General features: G+C 38.5%; 1 protein-coding gene across 1 annotated transcript in view; it reads right to left on the reverse strand.

Annotated features, from left to right (window-relative positions):
* Positions 1–20073, reverse strand: part of ofcc1 (orofacial cleft 1 candidate 1) — a 105588-nt gene extending 85515 nt beyond the window's left edge. The window contains exons 1-10 of the mRNA XM_047350578.1: positions 19996–20073; positions 16259–16325; positions 15697–15876; positions 12334–12438; positions 11619–11702; positions 7230–7460; positions 6777–6874; positions 5392–5478; positions 3872–3942; positions 2533–2641 (exon numbers count right to left, since the gene is read on the reverse strand). Coding sequence (XP_047206534.1) covers positions 2533–2641; positions 3872–3942; positions 5392–5478; positions 6777–6874; positions 7230–7460; positions 11619–11702; positions 12334–12438; positions 15697–15876; positions 16259–16325; positions 19996–20013 — 1050 coding nt within the window. The 5' untranslated portion in view covers positions 20014–20073. The remainder of the gene's footprint in view (positions 1–2532; positions 2642–3871; positions 3943–5391; positions 5479–6776; positions 6875–7229; positions 7461–11618; positions 11703–12333; positions 12439–15696; positions 15877–16258; positions 16326–19995) is intronic.
* Between the last annotated feature and the right edge of the window lie 455 nt (positions 20074–20528).

A 20528-nucleotide genomic window follows, 5' to 3' on the forward strand; every position in this document is an offset into this window, starting at 1 on the left:
TCCCTGCTTTGCCCCCTTATTCTGCCTGCACTAGTTGTTTCAAGTCAGCAAGCCATAAAAAATCTTTATCTCAGTGAAACACAGCAATTTGGGAGATAATCGAATGGTGACTGGGGGGCACAAACGCCAGTCTGAGGAATTATACCACAATCTCCCCTGCATTTACAACCTTCCTCAAAGCCAGTTGTCACCCTGGAAGGAAAGCCCCCGACTGAAGATTCATTACATCTTTAAGCCAGCACGGTGGCATGGCAGGCTCATCCCCAGATGCAACACAACAGCACACTCACTCCCACAGCTGGTGATGCTACTTCTCAAACTGCAGTCCCCCTCTCACTTTTTCTCAATTGGTTCCCCTTTTTTTCTTCTCTCCCTTTGCTGCCTGGGTTTCGATCTTTTAAGACGGCATTTTCCACCTACTGATGTTTCCTTAAACTAGAGACACTACTACCATAAATACACAAAACAAATCTTGGAAAGTTGAAATAGAAAGTGAAGCTGGAGGTTAGCATATTGTATAGGGTATTTTCTTCTTGGCTCACTGTAGAGAAGTGCTTGTATACAGCCATACTGAATAAATTAGAATATGCATCCTGATGAGGTTTGTTTGACAGATATCTTTAGAAAATAACATCCTTAAAGCAGGTATTAAGCCCACATTTCTGTATTAGAATGTTTTTTTATTGGTTTAATGTAACATTCTAATCTTAAATGTCATGTTTCATTAGCTGCAAGCAGAAAATGATCATAATTAACAGAAAGAAAAGTGTGAAAACATCAGTCTGTGACTAATTAATCTATATAATGTCTAATCTATAACTTAGTGAATTGAGTTACTGATATAAATGAACTTTTTAATAGTATTCTAATTTATTTTATAGGACTGTATGTCTCTGTGTATGTATATTGATATAGAAACACTTATTTTTTTCTTTATCTGATAGGTCCCATTCATTACTCCATTACACATAATTACATCATTTAACTACTTTCTAGCAAACAATGCTGTTTTCCTCTTATGATTTGTAAACACCTCAGAATCAAGCTTTCCTGTGACATCACAGAGTTTTTCCACCAAGGCAGTTCTAGTACTTAATGGTGCAGATGCTGATTCTTGGTTTTGGTTTTGGTTTTCTGCAACCAGAGGGCCAGTTTGGAGCTACATCACTACTAAGCTTGATTTAGTAAAGTCTATCTACTTGTCACACTATATTCCTGAGTATTTCTGCATTAATATAACCTGCTTAATTTATTTAACCTGCCTGAAAAAAAATATACTTGGTTTGTAAATGTGTAACATAAAGCAGGATTGCTTCATTGTATCTGAAAATAATAAAAAGCCATAATGTTTAAGAACTGGGTCAGAAATTGCATCTATAGATTCCGTAGAAAGCTTCTGTAATTGCAGCTTTATGTGACACACTGACCTATTTATGAGCAACACCAATCGATGTCCTTTAACTTGTACTAAAAAGCCACTCACACCAGAGGTGTCTTGTCGGTGGCCAATGATCCAAGGTGCAGTGCTGAGCTAACCTTTTTAGATCTGCTCTAAGGTTTTTCACAGTGAAAGTCCAGTTATCAGTGCACTCCAGCACGATGCTCGTACTCATACTCGTATTTGTACATTAACACTGTTGATGTGCATTCTGCTTTAAATGAAGCGTTGTGTTTTCACAGCTAAAATCGGACATATTACATGGTCTAAACTGGACATATCAAAAGCAAAACCAACTTGGGACTCTTAAACATGGTGCTTAGAACATTTTGAATGGTCTCCATGTGCCCGACTCCTGATTCTGACGAGTGTGTTTCTTTCCTCTGGCCCAGCTCAGAGTCGCTGCTGGGATAACACAGATTTACCAGTGCCCAGTTAGTTAGATTTGAACTTTCTCAGGCCTTATAAAGACCCTCATACATTTTTTTGACTTATATGAATTACACAAGGAAAACCGAGCTTAGTTATCATCCCTTGTAAAGGACTAATTCATGAGTCTTTGAAATTCACCTTCACTTTGTTACTAACTTATTATAATTATTTTTTTTTTTTTGTATTTTTACTTAGTTTGTTTCCCTTGGGTCCTGTTTCTAACTTTGTGAAGCACTTTGTGCTACACTTGGCTGTATGGAAAGTACTCCATGAAAAAAAATTGGTTGATTAACTGATTTATAAAAAAAAAAAAAAAATGGAATAAATAAAATAATAATTGGAGAAATAAATTAATAACACTAACAGCTCTATCTAAAGTTAATTTAGTAACCAAGCTATAATGAAATATCTGGACGTATTTAGGACCTTTTAAGACCTGAATTTGAGCTTCTGAGATTTAAGATGTTTCATGACTTTTTAAGAAACATTGGGTGCCACAGAACAGTTTAAAGCTGATATTGAGCAAGCACTGGGACCATGTTCCTGTTGGAACTGCTTTACTAGAAAGACCCCATTAAAAATTAAGAAGTGTGTTGCCTACTGTTTAGGTGCCCTGTTTGTGTTCCAGGAAATGTATGTTTCTCAGTCCACCACCACCTCACCTGCAATGACGCCCGTGATGCTGAAGAGGAGGATTGTGGGCGCTCTTTGACCGTCCCGTCTTCTCGGCCTTCCCCCAGTGCTCTGAGTGACAGGCTGTCGAGGTTTTTCCTGCAGTGCGCACAAACATACGTATGTATCACACACCAACACGAGGGGCTAACCCTGTTAACAGCCACCTGCATTTTGGGCCCTTTGTTGTTCCACTCTGTAGCCAACAGCAGCTCAATCTAATAACAGCAAAACAAAACACTTTCCACTGGATCCCTCTCTCTTTCTTTCTGTGCTTTTCCTCTTGTCTCTGTGGCTCTCTCCCTCTCTCCCTGCCTTTCTCTGCCTTTCAATCTTATCAGTGGTAATGTAATAAGCGCTTGCTTCGCTCGTCTCCTCGCCACCTCTCTTAATTCCTCAAAATAAAGCAATATCACAGGGGCCCCGGCCTGCCTGTGACTGGGGATAAGATGCTTGTTAAAGGAAGGATAATTCAGCAAATAAATGCTCTGCATCAAAGGCAGGCGCTGGATCTTTCTTTCTTTTCTCTCCTTTCCCTCCCCTCTGTTTGCCTATCAAAAGTATTACACATGCTTTCATCAGTTCACAACATGGCACAATGTGCTTCCTAATGCAATTACTCAACCTCCATTAAATCAGAAACGGTGGAAACAAATGAATTACACATTTGTTACAAAAACACAAGTCAGCTCTGTCTGTTCTAATTTTTTCTTTCTTTTTCTCTCAAAGATGTAGGGAGAGAAAAGTGATATAATTTCTCATTCCATTTCAGGCCGATCTAGCCCTGGGTGATGCGTACAAAGTCTCCCATGTCTAATAGCCACCCACTATTGATATCAGCAAGAATTTACAGGGTTCAAGGCTGTCTGGAGGAGGTCATCTCGCTAAACTCCAAATCACATTCATCTGACAGGGCGGGTGTCCGACTTACCACCCACCCATAACACAGGCCAGTGCAAGCCGCGATTCTGACGCGCACACTAGTTTCTTGATTTTTATCATCTCAGCCAGCATGCTAGTCCATAATTACTGAAAACTTAAACATGTTAAGCTGATTGCCTGCAGGGCTCTCACCACAAGATGTGAAGTCTGACCAAAGTGGATGGAGCAAGAATTGATGCACCTCCGAGCCCAATGACATGGACTGATTTCTGTGCCTCAGAGCCATATTACCCACAATGCAATGCCTGCTGACAGCAGAAGCCTCACAGAGGACATATGAATCTGGAATGTCAGTGGGAATACAAATGCTTTTCACACAATTAATGATTACAGTCATGTGACATCAGTTTTACATATGGAGAGAAATATGAAAGGAGCTGTACTTACAACTGAAACAATGTATTCAGCCTGCGCTGGGGTCTTAATGCTTCATCACAATCGCTTTGTGAACTGGGTTCCTTTAAAAAATGCATCCTGATAAATTGAAGGGATTTTTCCTTAGGATTATCAGATAAATGTTTTATCTAAGTGTCTTTATTTTGTAATATTATACATTACAGTTCCTTTGCACAAGTACTTCTACCCCTTAAACTATTTTCGTTTTTTTTTGTCACACAACAACCACTCCTACAAGGTATTTGGGGGGATTTGCATCTGTAATTAATTTTCACATCTTCAAACAGATTTCCTGATGGATTTAGGTCTGGAGTTTTACTGGACCATTCTAACACAGGAATCTGCTTTGTTCTAAATGAGTCTGTTGATGCTCTGGTTGTATGTGCAGTGTCACTGTCGCGCTAAAAGCTGAACTTCAGCTCCAATCTCAAGTCCTTTACAAAATGTAAGTTTTCTTCCAGGATTGCCAATTAATAGCTCTATCCATACTGATATTAACTCTGAGCAGCATCCCTGTTCCTGTTGAAGACACGTATCACTTAGCATGAAACTGCCACCACCATGCTTTAAATGGATATGGTGTGTTCAGTATTAGCTGCATCTTGTATTTTACTTAAACATTAATTTGACTATTGCACCTTCTTTCACATATTTATTGTTCCCACCCCATGGTTTTTGGCAAATTTGAAACATGACTTCCAACTAATATCCATTGTTCATAGATTCTTCTACCTCTGCTATGGAGGACGACAGCCCCTCCAAAGTTGACCCTTTTGGTTGCTTTTTTTGATTGCCTGCCATGTCTTGCAAATTTGCAGTTGTGCCAAAGCCTTTTTATGATCAGATGATAGATAGGTGCTCGACAACATGTTTAAAGCTTAAAATATTATTTTATAGTTTAACCATGTTTTAAACGTCTTCACAACTTTAGTGCTGTTCTTCACAATGTTTTTCTCTGCACTGGTGTTCGCTAACAAATTCCAGAGGACTTCACAGAACTGTTGGATCTATACTGAGATAAAATGCAAACATGTAGATTGTATTTACTAATTAGGTGACTTCTGAAGGTAATTGCGCAATTGTTTTAGGGGTATCAGGGTAAAGAAAGTTGAATATAAATGAATACCATACATATGTGATTTTTTTGTCAGGAATTTGGAAAATCATGCATCATTTTGCTTTCACTTTAGAAATATTTACTCCTTTAGGTTGATTATTCACATGAAACCCATCTAAAATGCATCAACGTTTGTGATTGTTATGTGACAGAACAAGGAGATGGACTATTTTTGCAAAGCACTGAATTAAAGATTCTCTAAAAAAGCAGTTTAACTGTTTAAACGTTAACATTATCTATGTTAAACAAAAAGCTAATTAAATAAGGAAAATAAAATATAGGGCTAGTTTGTAAAGGAGACTATAAACAGTTGCTTTTCTCTCTTAAACCCTTAAAGGAGGCTAAAAATATAGATACACCTCATTCAGCTTGCATACAATGCATGGTCATTTACCTCGACATTGCCAGTGAAGAAGGCCATTAGTCTTTTTTTTCTTTCTGCCCACTCACTCCATTCCTGCGTTCCCTTTTGATCTGTTTGCTAAAAAAATATGCAAATACAAACACAGACTTTCTATGGATTCTGCCTTATGAAGCACTACAGTGCACCATAATAGCAGAATTAAACACAAGGAGCAACTGTAACGCAATGTGCAGGCAATCAATACAGAGCCAGACCCTAAAGACATGGAGCATTTGATGAGTGTTTCAGCCAGTTTTACATTCAGTCAGCACATTTACACAGCCCATTCAGACACATTGACATTGCTAAGTGACAGCATCTTGCAGAAGAAGAAAGAGATTAAAAAAGCTATAATTTTTTAAATAGATGTGACATCTCTGGTGGATAATGTACTTTCATTTGAAGGTGGGTGTGGAAACAGTAACAGAGCACGTACATATTATACCAGAAAAAGATAACACTGATCCCAGCACTGATAAAGTAGATGCCACTGATTATCCACTTACATGAAGATGAGTCAACTGTTGCAGTGACTTCCAAGTGACACTGAAACACTGTTGTACATTTGTTTTTATATTACATCTGCTCTCTATTCATGTAATGTTCCCACTGTCTTTTCGAATGAGATTAGAACTAAAAATACAGTGAATAGAAGTTATGCTACCACTTTACATATGCATTAATGTCTGTAATGCTTTGCAATCTGGATTTCCCAAGACAATATAACCCCAACATTCTTCTATCTACTCCCATTCCTCTTTTGACTGGGGAGCATCAACATGCAAACACTTTTATTTTCTCAAAGAGGCTTCAGATCTCAATGCTAGTTTGCAAAATCCCCTGTTGTGAAATAATATGTCGTCATGCTCCATTTTTTGTGAAAAGATCATAAGACTGGTAAAGAAGCAAGCAAATCCAGCTTCTCTTGGAGACAAAGAGGCATAATAACACACAGAAAAGTTGAAAGACAGACAAAAACAGAATAAATTAATTAGGTGAAAATATTGCATGTGGTATTGAGGATACAATGGAAATCTATATACCGATGCTAAGGTAAAGATGCATGAGTAACCTAACATCTGCAAACGTTGAATCTCTGTTTTACAAAACATTCTGAGATTTTATGAAATCTGTGTAAGCAAATGCAAAGAGGAAAGCACAGAAACCATGGTGAAATGGGAACCAGGAAAACAGTAAAGCAAGTAATTCACACATACAGTACACAAACAGACAGTCGAAAGCAGACAAACACAAATGCAGAAACACACACATTCTGTGTCCATTAGCCAAACCTCTGATACACGGCATAATGGATATGGCTGACGTGCTGGTGAATATGGGATGATGACACAGATATTCCTCTTTGTGACTCTGACCTGCTGCAGTGAAAGGCTGCCAAGCGTGATCATGTCAGGCCGCACACGCTCCCTCAACTGCTGGGCGTAGCAGGGGATCACTTCCTCAGCTGCTCTTGCTACAAGAAATAGCTCATGACATGAAAAACATCCTAAGACTTTGCCAGATTAGAATAATGCAATCAATGTCCATTAAGTTATTTTCAAATATTATCAAGAATATAGAATTTTAAAATATCTCAGAGAGTCATGGATCTTCATCATAATTTCATCATAATTTCACAAACATACTATAAAATATTATGAATAAAAATCCTATATAAAATTTCACATTACTATGCAGGACATCCTATGTCACCATATAAATTGCACAATTTATAATACTGCATTTCAGTTTTACTCTTTATACTAACACAAGGCATATATGCATACACAATAAATTAACGACTGAAACTAATGAAAGAAAAGCATGACTTTTTATAGCACTTTCTCTGCCCATTACCATCCTACCTGCTTGGAGTCCAGCCTCTCCTCCCAGCCAAGCAGTACTCTCTGCCTGTGCTTTGGCAATGGTATGGGCCTGGGAGGGTCCGGAGCCCGAGGCATCACAACCACCACCACTGTGGAGCAGCAGTCGCCGCTGAAGCACCAGATCACCCGCCTTCACCTCCAACACCTCCTCATCCCTCGAGGCTTGCAGTGTACCTGGAGAGATAACGCATTGATGAGTATGCACAGACACATGCACACAAATAGACACACACAGAAACACAGACGGATGGGCATTCATAAACATCGGTACATGCATTCGCATGCTGATGGATGAGCATACTTAGCAAAAATGCATACACACACACATACACACACCGATGTGGGTTTTTGCACAGAAAGCATGGAAATGGACAGTTATTTACTTAAGCAGAAAGATGAAAATACAAAGCAAATTCACTCAGGCACTTTGACAGTTTCAGCCCATATGGGGTCTTAAAAAGTACTCATACCCCTTGAACTTTGCAATATTTTCTGACATACAGGTCCTTCTCAAAATATTAGCATATTGTGAGAAAGTTAATTATTTTCCATAATGTCATGATGAAAATGTAACATTCATATATTTTAGATTCATTGCACACTAACTGAAATATTTCAGGTCTTTTATTGTCTTAATACGGATGGTTTTGGCATACAGCTCATGAAAACCCAAAATTCCTATCTCACAAAATTAGCATATCATTAAAAGGGTCTCTAAACGAGCTATGAACCTAATCATCTGAATCAACGAGTTAACTCTAAACACCTGCAAAAGATTCCTGAGGCCTTTAAAACTCCCAGCCTGGTTCATCACTCAAAACCCCAATCATGGGTAAGACCGCCGACCTGACTGCTGTCCAGAAGGCCACTATTGACACGCTCAAGCAAGAGGGTAAGACACAGAAAGAAATTTCTGAACGAATAGGCTGTTCCCAGAGTGCTGTATCAAGGCACCTCAGTGGGAAGTCTGTGGGAAGGAAAAAGTGTGGCAGAAAACGCTGCACAACGAGAAGAGGTGACCAGACCCTGAGGAAGATTGTGGAGAAGGGCCGATTCCAGACCTTGGGGGACCTGCGGAAGCAGTGTACTGAGTCTGGAGTAGAAACATCCAGAGCCACCGTGCACAGGCGTGTGCAAGAAATGGGCTACAGGTGCCGCATTCCCCAGGTCAAGCCACTTTTGAACCAGAAACAGCGGCAGAAGCACCTGACCTGGGCTACAGAGAAGCAGCACTGGACTGTTGCTCAGTGGTCCAAAGTACTTTTTTCGGATGAAAGCAAATTCTGCATGTCATTCGGAAATCAAGGTGCCAGAGTCTGGAGGAAGACTGGGGAGAAGGAAATGCCAAAATGCCAGAAGTCCGGTGTCAAGTACCCACAGTCAGTGATGGTCTGGGGTGCCATGTCAGCTGCTGGTGTTGGTCCATTGTGTTTTATCAAGGGCAGGGTCAATGCAGCTAGCTATCAGGAGATTTTGGAGCACTTCATGCTTCCATCTGCTGAAAAGCTTTATGGAGATGAAGATTTCATTTTTCAGCACGACCTGGCACCTGCTCACAGTGCCAAAACCACTGGTAAATGGTTTACTGACCATGGTATTACTGTGCTCAATTGGCCTGCCAACTCTCCTGACCTGAACCCCATAGAGAATCTGTGGGGAATTGTGAAGAGAACGTTGAGAGACTCAAGACCCAACACTCTGGATGAGCTAAAGGCCGCTATCGAAGCATCCTGGGACTCCATAAGACCTCAGCAGTGCCACAGGCTGATTGCCTCCACGCCACGCCGCATTGAAGCAGTCATTTCTGCAAAAGGATTCCCAACCAAGTATTGAGTGCATAACTGTACATGATTATTTGAAGGTTGACGTTTTTTGTATTAAAAACACTTTTCTTTTATTGGTCGGATGAAATATGCTAATTTTGTGAGATAGGAATTTTGGGTTTTCATGAGCTGTATGCCAAAATCATCCGTATTAAGACAATAAAAGACCTGAAATATTTCAGTTAGTGTGCAATGAATCTAAAATATATGAATGTTAAATTTTCATCATGACATTATGGAAAATAATGAACTTTATCACAATATGCTAATATTTTGAGAAGGACCTGTACAACTACAAACCTCATTGTAGTTTATTGGAACTTTGTGTGATAGACCAAAGCTGTTCAAATCATGGCCCCATTGACCAATTGAGCCCCTCACAATTATTCTATGTGGCCCAAGAACATACTTCAAGAATGGTACAAATTTGGCCTGCAAAAGCAAATCATTGATGCATATTGAGAGTTTTTAAACATTTTTAAGCATTTTTAGATTATTTTAAATTATGCAAGACATTTTCAAACAATTTTGTTACCCACCGGTACTTTTAACTTGTTGACTTTTGTTTGAAGGCAAAACATTTTACACCACTGTGATGGACCAACATAAAGTAGTGCATAATTGTGAAGGAAAGTAATATATGGGTTTCAACGCTAATTTGTAAAACATCCATTTGCATCCATAAACAATCCATTTGTCATTTTCCTTCTGTCTTGCGAGCATGTGCTAGTTTTTGTTCGTCTATCACAACATATTGGAATCAAAACATTTCTGGTTGCAACACGGAAACATTTTAAAAGGTTCAAGGCATGCTAATACTTTTGCATGGCTCGTTTACTGTACTCTTTAAAACAATACTCTTTTAAAATGTAAATAAATAGCATAAAATTGTGAATTAAACTAGAGCTGGATCTTTAAAGATGAGAGCAAAAATGTCATAAAGCTGTTCTGGTGATTTACAAGAATTACCTACAGTTTGCTCAGTGTATGTCTTTGCAGTTATGTTTTACTCCCTTTTAGATAGAAAGCATAATGATTCTTTTAGAGTATAGGGTGTATTCAACGTGTGGAGTCCAACATGTGTAGGAGCCAAAGCTCATGCCGCTGCCTAATGCTTTCTGTATAGAAACTGCCATCAATGACTCATGCCTTGCAAAAAACAGGAATGAACAGAAGAACAGTTTTGTGTTTGTATCTATCTGAGCCAAAACAAAATAATCCATCAAAATAACTGTTATTCTTACATAGACAGAAGGGATATCTTCAAGAACTTTGTTTGACAAAAATATCTATACTGGCCACTGTCCATTTTATTAACACTTTGTCTTATTCATACTCTATCTTGTGAAATTCTTGGTTCTTTGTGGTGGGCTGGAAAATCGACACAAAAGCCTGAGAAGCAGTCACTAAATATCAGGATCAGCTATGACACGCTCCCCTCCTGCCCTATTGCCCTGCTTGTAGCCTGTACCAGTGGGAGGCAACCATACAACTACATAAGGTAATTGTTTTGAAGTCTATTGTTGCTTAGTTAAGTGCTAACTGGCAGCCGCCACAGTTTCACTTCAGTACAGGAGGACAAGCTCTCTCCCTCTGCTTTGGTGTCAATCTTTGCTTTTCTGTCTCTCAGCCTATTGCGTGGAACTGTTAATCCAAGATCCTCTTTGCATTCTCTGGTGGGATTTTTATGAACATCCTAAGACAATGAATAGGGCCACTAATCTTGGTGGTACAGCTAAATCCAAAACAATGGCAAATAATGCAAGCCTGCTAAATTCTAGCATGCCAAAGCGGGCCTAAACCCATCACTCGTGTGCAGGAATTACAAGGGAGGTGTGCGTCATGGCAAAAGGATCTGGTATGACTATCTTCCCCTAGAACAATGCCAAGCTTTTACCATCTCGATGGGTACAGTATAAAATGAAAGTGAGCTAATAAGGAAAGGCACACCTCCCATAAAACAATGCCAATGCATGGAAAGCACAATTCAGGGTCCCTTTTGAATTTATTCTTTTTTTGGCTATAGTCCTGCTTTTGATGTACATCCTACCCTTGTATAGCTTGTTTATGGAATTAAACAGTTCTAGTGTACTTTATAAAGGTACAGTGCCTTGTAAAAGTATTCAGAAACCCTGAGCTTGTTCACATTTTGCTACAACCACAAAATTGAGCATATTTTATTGGAAATTTATGGGATAGGCTACTACAAATTAGGGTAAAATTGTGCGTAGTTGTGAAATGGATGAAAAAGGATATACAGGTTTAAACGTTTTGAAAGATAAAAATCTAAAAATTGCTGAGTGCATTTTTATCCAACCCCACCCCCAAACATGATGTTGCCACCGCCACAGTTTCACAGTATGGGTTGGTGGTTTCAGGCTGATGTGCAGACCTGGATTTGCATGGAGGTTGGGAAGTGTAATTGTGTTCTCATCAAACCAGAGCATCTTCTTCCGCCTTAGTTAGCATCAATGCTAACTAAGTTGTATTATTACAGTATTATACATACCAGGTAAGTCTATAAATGTGTCATCTTCATCAAGCAATGCCGTCATTCTTTCATACAGTCTGTTTTCATCTGCATTCAGTATTTCTAGAAACCAAAACATTCAGAAAATGATTTTACCTTCAGTGAAATATCTCATTCATTTATCAGCTTCAAAATTACTTTCTACTTATCAGTTAATCTAAACCACATCTTAGCCTGGAAACTGGAGACATTAGCTGCAGCGAAGAAGGGTGAAAATGGAGGCTATGCAGATGGGGGTACTGAAATAGGAGCATTAACATGCCTGTTAGCTGGCCTGTCATCATGTGATGAGATTTGATTTGGTGAATCCTTTGATATTACAAGGCAGTGATATCCAAAAGATACAGGTGAAATGGCTTCTCCATTAATAGCCAGGTTTCATTATAACATGCATATTGCTTGGCTCCCAAGAGCTTGCTTGTAATAGGCCCACTTTAGCATAAGGCTGCAAACTATTGATATGCCTCTGCATGTGTCTCTGACTGGGGAGACAAAACTATAGTGAAATGAAAACTGACCAATGATTCGTGACCTTCATCAATGACAACGAGTTGGGTAGCCAATCTAGTAATGCCATTGTTTGATGTATTTACATAAAATGTCCTGTCGTCACAAATGGCAGCCTGCTACCAGTGATCTCTCTCACCCCTCTTTAATGAACCAAGGAGAACCATTATGACAGAGAATGGCATACTTAATTCCAGCTCATCTTCGGCGCTGACCCCAGCCATCCCGCATTGCCTTGGGTCTGTCTGTTCTGGCAATGGCGGGTCAAAGTAATTTCGAATACGTTCATTTCCTTAGGAAAGTGAGGAGGGAGAGTGAATGAAAAAAGGAAGGGTTGGGAGAAGGCAGGGGGGAGACATGAGGAGGGGTGCATAAAATGGAAAGAGGGGGAGTTGTAGAGGTTCAGGTTAGTGGTTATTAGAAGCACATGAAGCAAAATTTTAATTTTGAAACTCACACTGTCGAAGGGCAGTGTCAGCGGTGTGTTGCAGATAAGGCAGCTCCAAGATGAGACAAGTTCAGAGGCAGAGAGCGAAGTGGGAAAAAGACTGCTGGGCTTCACAGAGCACCTCTCTATGCCCTGCGGTGCTCTGGGGCCTAATTAGCATGCCGCAAAAGGTCAAAGCAGGCAATCTCTTAAATACAACTGCCATATGTTTGGCATGTTCAAAAGAAACTGAGAAAGTCTACAAGTCTTAAAGTACCTGGAATTTCAAAGACAATACCTTCTAAATACTCCGAGGTCAGCGGCCTAGAGGTCCATGCAGGTTTGGAGGACCTGATCCAAAGGAAAATAATCTGAGCCCTTGTCTCATTGACTTCTTATTAGCAATCACCGACCTATGGGTATGAAGTCTGTGCCACACAGTTTATGGGAATCAAAACGACTCCAGGGCCTATTCCATTAAGAGTACACACCACCAAGCAGCTTTCTTAAACCAAAATTATTCTCTTTTTGAACATTTTACTCCAATCCAAAATTGATTTACTTGCATTTCTCAGGTTGTGGGGAAAAAAGATAGATGATGCATTAAATCATGTTATATATTCAAGACAAGGCCTCTCTTTATGGGAACCTAAATGTGTTGAGGCTTGGATGCTCAAAATGTCAGTAGGCGGGTTTGGATAGGGGCACCACCACCCAAAAATGGTTCGCAGGGATCCTTTCAAGCTCATCTAAAATAACCGCATGAGGTTTTCACACCCTGTCCGTACTCTAAGTTAAACACTCAGACCGAAATACTTATTAACTTTGGAGCCGCAGTTTGACTTTTCAATGGCACCATAAATTGACTGTGAAATTCACGTTAAATCCCTCTACACTGTTAGCACCGAGTTTGAACAATTTCTCTGCAAATAGCTCTGAGGTTATGAAACCCTTTTTTCAAATACAAATTTGCATAATGGTAGTAGCTTCGTGAATCGTCTTTTGAGTCATAGCTGTGATTTACCTAAATAGTCTGGCTGCCCTCCAATTCATCCCTCTAATGAAAATTTCAATTATCTGTTCTTACACACACAGTATGTGAAACTAACATTTCTTGTAAGCCAGAGACACTGGTAACAGAAACAAGATAAGGTGTTTTTCTAATGTCAAAGTGTCACAGAAATATAACACAAATAATTTCATATCTTTCAGAATTCAACCGATAAATATATCTGCATTTTCTCATAAAAAAAATACAAAAGTTATTTTTGAGCTAGAGAATTTTTTAAAACAGAAACTGCAAAAATCTGTAAATTCAGGAATTACATTAGCACAAAAAAGTGTTTGAATTGATCCTTCGGAAGAAGTCTTTGTCAAATTTCTGTTTTATTGAGCTGAAATAGACTTTTCCTTTTATGTACTTGTAAAAAAAATCATTGTTTTTATATAGTTTGTAATTTAAGTCTTTTTTTTATATATATTTGGTCATTTGAAAACATAGTAACAAATACTTTTTTATATATTTTATAATTGTTGAATCTGTTGCAAATATTTTCTATCATGTAGATTGTAATTTGTAAGCAATGTTACAAAGTTCTCTTTTAAGTAGTTTGTAAAGTGATAAAACTTTAATAAATCTTTCTTTTTATATAACTTATAATTTGGTAATATTTTGCAAACAGTTCTATTTTGGTATAATTTGTCAACACTTAAAAATAAACAAATAATTGAAACATCTGTTCATTATTTGTACTGAAGAGCAATGGCAAAAATAGTTAAACATTAGGCATCAATTATATGGGCATTACACAGATCTAGGTGGAAGGCCACAAACATACATCCAGAAAAACAAAGGATTGCTCTAACAGTTACTCCATGCCATAATGAGTAATTAACAACCTACCACTTAAAAATAAACTTTTTTTACAAAGAACAATCATATACAATGCTGAAAACAAATTCAACTTCTTCCATCATCTGTCCATCCATTAATTTCCTAAAACCACATAATGCTTCTGGGATGCGGGGCGGGGTGGATGAGGGGCCTGCAGCCTTTTTTAAGTGGTCAATGCCAAGAGGTGGGGTAAGCGCTAGAAAGGTCCACAACAACTAAAATACTTTAAAATGTTGTCATTTATTTTAGATTTTTTAAGGCAGGTCGGCAGGTGAAATTCAGATTACCAAAGAAGCATTTTGATTCAATACAATTTTCTCCACCAAAGTACTCATGAAAAAAGTATTTTTTGTAGTTATTTAAATAAACAAATAAAGGCAATCTCAGCAACGCTTTTCTTCTGGTGCTCAGAGTACTGCTAGTCCAAAAAGAAGGGACAGATGCCTCGGTATACACTATATATGAACTTTCACTGGGTAATGTCTCTCTTTCCTTTTTAAAAATATTGGCATTATTTATATTACAACAGAATACATTTCATAGGAGTACTAGACAAAAGAAAATATTAGCAATTTACTAAACAACTCAGGAATAAATATTTCTTCCCACATAAGTCGGATTCTATTTCCATTGCATTAATAACAATGACAATAAGGGTAAATAATTACTAACCATTCTGAGCCAACGAAAAATAAGCCACATTAAATCAAAAATCTAAAATGTGACTCATCCCTGAGAAAACTGGCACGCTCACAACCTTGAACACAACCTAATTTACCATCCCATTCCTCAAGAGTTCTCCCTGACATACTGAATTATAAGGGGGCATATTCGTATGCCTGATTGGCCTAAAGCCGTGTTTTGGGGGTGTTGTGAGTACACTACACAGACAGCGGATCGGCTCAGTAACATAGAAGCATATGTAAATGCACTCTCCTATGACTCCAGCCCACCACAAGGCATGTAGTCGAGAGTGGGAGTCAAGGCTGATTGTGTCGAGGGTACTTCTAGATAGAGATAGAACACCCACTACAGTAGAGCGATCTTCAGCGGAAGAAGAAGTTATACGACCGCGCTTGTTTGGACACGCTTGCTTTGGAATGCCAGTACCAAGGGCCCCTCAAATGGTGAGAGAGCAGGATAGAAAGAAGGAGTAAGGGAGAGAAAGGTTAGATCAGAAACACATCTACTGTCAACAGATTTGAGGCTAATGAAGAATGAAGCTTCACCTCTTTCTCTGGCAGGGGCTTGCAGCTCCAATTTTTTTTGGTGAGCTGCAAGGGTGCTATCTGGCCTGTCACCTCGCATTTTTCTCCCCAGCCAACTTGGAGAATTGGAAAGCGCGGCGCTTCCTTCTCCATTGAAAGCAGGATTTTCTATGCCCACAACAGCAGCTCTCTCCTCACTCCCTGATAAAATAAGCAGAAACATAAATTGAAAGGCATTGACATGTAGGCCAAAACAACAGCTATAGGTCAGAATGACTCACCACAAAAACATTTTTTTTTTATATTAGACATATTTATTAATAAAAACATTCTACAAGAGATTTCGATGCCCCTAATGTTCAAGCGCATCCTCCTCAAATGATACTAAAACACAATTAGGTTAAAATTAAATCAGAATCTTGCAGGAGGAAGATAAAAAAAGAGGAGAAGAAGAAATGATTAAAATAATTACAAATTGCGCCCTGACAAGCAAGAGCAAAATTTAGCCCAAAGCCATTTGTCTGTAATTAGTTAATTAATCCTTACACAAATTATGAGCAATAACTCATCAAGCAGGACTCACCCATCAGAAATTCAGCCGACTTGGATTTCTTCTGCTTAGGTTGCTGCAGTGCCTTCTGCTGTAACTTCTGGAGGGAAATTGTTAAATGAATAAATTAGCTGCAGAATGAAGATCATCATTTATGATCCGCAACTAACGCAGTATTTTAAATATGGGACGACACTGAAATGTCATTTAATTTACATCGCCGCTAAAGGGGTCAAGCACTAATTGAACAACAGGAGTGGAAAAGAATTTAATCATAAATAGATAAGAAAAGTTGACATGAATGTGTAATGAAGGTCACGTTAAAATACTGCCTTCGTGTGTTTAAAATGAATAAGCAACAACACTATCTTCTGGAAAATTGTGCACTTTTACACAAGTAGGATGGGAGCACACAGGCAGGATGCACAGACATGGTTTACATGTCTTTTTGCGTTACTTTACATCAACCTGAAGAGTCTTGACTTACAGTATATTAAGGCAACCAAATTAAATTTAAATAAGGCGTGATGCATTGGCAAGATTGATCTATACATTTCTGTGCAGACATGTTAACTCTAACATTGTAGGTGGTCTTCACATGTCTAAAATCTTACAAAAAAGGATATCCAAAAGCAAATATGGGTTTCTTTGAAATCACAAACCAGGCACATTCCCACATTTCTCTTATTTCCGTAGAGCAGAAGAACAATGCAAAGGCAGAAGGAAAGGACATCAGTAGTTGTGTTTTTGTGTTACTGATATGTTTACATGTGAATGCACCATATGAAAGAGCTCTGTTGCTTAAAGCGTATGGAGCTCTTTAAGCATTATTTTATGCAGATTCCAGTGATGAACGGTGCTCATGCCCATGAACAGCATGTATTTGTATACAATATTTAATTTCAAAGGCAAAATCAAGGGGCAGACTGTTTTTGGGGGTGGGGGAAGAGCTTTTTTCAGTTTTAAATGACAGAGCAATTAAAATAGCAGAGGATGAGTTCCAGACCAATCTGGAAAGAGGGGTTTTGTAAATCTGTTTTTACATTCGACAAGCCCTACAGCAAGACATTCATTTATACCACTGAGATTAATGCTTATCTAATTGTAACTTATTTAAAAACCATTTTCTTTTCGACTGGGTACCAATCATCTTCTGTGACTTGAACACACTGTGTCATACCAAAGATGAGAGACAGATTTGGCATTGGTTATGACTGTCTCCCTGGAATTTTGTCTTTTCTTCTCATTTCCCTATTTTCTTAATTCTTTATATATATATATATATATATATTTTTTTATTTTTTTTATTAGAGATTCACTCAGAAATCATCTGGTGACCAGAATCAGCCAATTTACACTTTGACCCGTGACCGGCCAGTCAAATCCTAATAAATCCGATCTTTTCATGATCAAAGAATGCAACATAGCTAAATGCTAACAGGCTGTGCTAACAACAACACCCTTTGGTGCGGAAGCTGTTACTGAGGGAAAACCTTTGCTATTTATCGTGTCAGTGAGGTGTTTAAAAATAAAGATAGCATTTAAAAAGTAACTTTTCTATAAAAGCAAATTTGCCAATCATCCAGGCTGCTACTTAAACGCAATTAAATGTTCATCAAATAACAGGAAGGCCTAACGTTTTACAGGTAAGTTGTTTTATTTTTTTTTTCCTTTTGAGAAAGCCCTTTCAGCCCCATCTTGGAAAAGTGCTGGATTTAGAAATGTTGGGAACATTTTGGAAATCTCAGATTTAAAGTAAGGATCTAGTGAATAGACCTAAGGATCACTATTTGCAAATAATTAATCTGCAATAGCACAATATTCTGTGTGGGCTTATGATTAAGAAACTCAAACAACAGGTATAGGAAAGTTAATAGAAAAGTTGCTAATTAAAAAGCTTGGCATTCTGGCTACTGTCAAGTGTTGTTGGAGTGCAAATATACTCAGCAAAAATGTGCTGGGTCATTCTATTTGACTAAGAGTATGGGTTGGGTCTATTTGGCCCACTTACTCTTTTAAGCCCCGCCTTATCTGTTTCCCAAATGTGTACTTTGCATTCAGCATCGGAAAAAAAAAGATTTATATGCGGTGGCAAAAGAAATTCATGACTTCTTTCCTTTTAAATGTGATTGTTGTCAAAAGGAATAGAGCACAACAATGCCTTGTTCAATTCTTGTTGAATTCAAAGGCATAGCTAGAAGGGCTTGGGGAAGACCGCTTGCTGCTAGGGGCTGGTGGGCACAGACCAGCTAGAAAGTGAATTTTGCATACTGTACGGATCATCGCCCAGTTCAGCCCAGTCACATTGAATCTGCCGTCAACCAATTGTGCTTCATGAAACCGTCAACCCTTATTTACGTCTGCCTGTTTTCTTCCCCGCACAGCTGTAAACAAGGCCCCAGCTTTGAGCTGTCTTCCTCTGTCCCTGCACACGCTGCTTGCCAGGGGAGAGTCGACAGCTACAGCTCGTCCTCCCTAGGACAGTTAGAGCTACCATTTCCAGACAAACACTCAAAACACTAGGCAAATAGGAGTCAGGGTGCAAGATTTTCTGGAAGTGATAGAATTTTTCAGAAACTTGACATAAATATCCCTGCGCAGGTTTTGTCTCTGGCTTTAGTTTTAGCTTCTTTTTTTTTATAAAAAAAACCTTCTCAAATGTAGGTCTACATGACACATGACATTATTTTAAGCATCTTCTGGCATTGAGGTCAAAACATGACAGGTTTCTTTTTCTACACTTATACCAAACTTTAAAAAAAAACTTAGAAACCCACAAGGATTAGACCAAACACCTTATGAAATCAATGAAGGCCTAAAGGATTGTTCTGTTTCAATATTGAGGGAGACTCTTTTTAACAATGAAAATGCTAAAAAAGCATTTGTATTAATGAAATGTCATAAGAACAGTGAAAACCTCTACAAAGCACCTTCAATAATGCTTGTAAAGATTAGGTTAGCATTTTCTTTCAAAGACAAACCCAGCCCTGCCATTAAAATGTGAAAGCATCTTAATTTATAGAGCGGACTTATATGAGCACGGTAATTGTTACCCACCAAACAGTTTCTTCTAAACAACAACTGTGTCCGTTGGTGTAGACAGAAAAACATAATTAGTATTCAAGCTTAATTAATCTATGCTGGCCCCCTTTAAGTGAATTAGTCAATTATTTATGCATGTGTGCTCCTTTGATGCTAACAGATTATGTATGTTAGTGGAAAAACCTTGAAAAATGACTTTGAAAACTTTCCGCCATGAAATGTCACTACAAGCCTTTGCAGTGACTTTATTTCAGTTAAGGCCATGACATCTTTGTGGGTAGAAAAAGTTTCAATGAATTCTTATTTAGCCAAATTACCATGCCACATATTTTAATGGCAGGCAGTAAAACACTGATATCTCCTTGTCCAGAATCCAGGGCAAGGGACAAACTAAATCAGCTAAATATGTTTTTTTATTTTTTATTTTTTTTTGCGGCCTAATCCATGGAATGGAAATCTAACACAAGTCGGATCAAGGTCTGTCTTAGGATCATGGGAACTCCTTGGGATTTTCAAGAGCCTTTTGTTTTTACCCCTGAGAACCGGGCACTGGCCTCTGCACTCCTCAATCCCCCATTGAGAATGCAGAGGCAGCACGGAGGAATGTTAAATGTCAATGGTCAGGCTGCACCAGCACCTTTACAGAGGGGGAGAGTCTGAGGTATGAGGTTTGGCCTTCTCGAGTTCAGCTATGGTCTTATGAGGAACAGAAATGAAACTGCACTCACATTGCCAAAGGTGTCCATCTCCACAAATGACCAAAGATCAACACAGGCTGGTTGTGATCTCTCTGCAACAGCAAGCCCTGTGCTGCAAAATAAAACTAATGGTAATAAATAAACAATTACACATATCAAGGCAGGCTTAACCACACAATGAGACTGACTTATAATATGGATACATATAAGTATGAAAACAACAGTAACATTGTAGCTAAAACGCAAAAGAGCTATACTAAAAAATAGAAGTAGTGAATATGTTTTTGTGTTTTTTTCAACCAATGTATATTTCTAACCTCCTTATTCTCATAAAATTTGCACCAGATGTTGATATCAGCCCAGGTAATCAACTAATTTCAAAGAATTCAAAACAAGTACATACAATATAGGTGGACAAGTGTAATGACACAGGAAATAAGTCTTAAACATGTGAAGAAAAGGAGGTGCAATGAGACATGGAAAGCCAAGAAACCAGTAGAAATGTTTTAGTATTTAGAAAGCGTCTTGGTGTAAATTATGTTTGAGCTGGTTTAGTCCTAACT

This window comes from Girardinichthys multiradiatus, chromosome 21 (genome assembly GCF_021462225.1).
Source record: "Girardinichthys multiradiatus isolate DD_20200921_A chromosome 21, DD_fGirMul_XY1, whole genome shotgun sequence".
NCBI lineage: Eukaryota > Metazoa > Chordata > Actinopteri > Cyprinodontiformes > Goodeidae > Girardinichthys > Girardinichthys multiradiatus.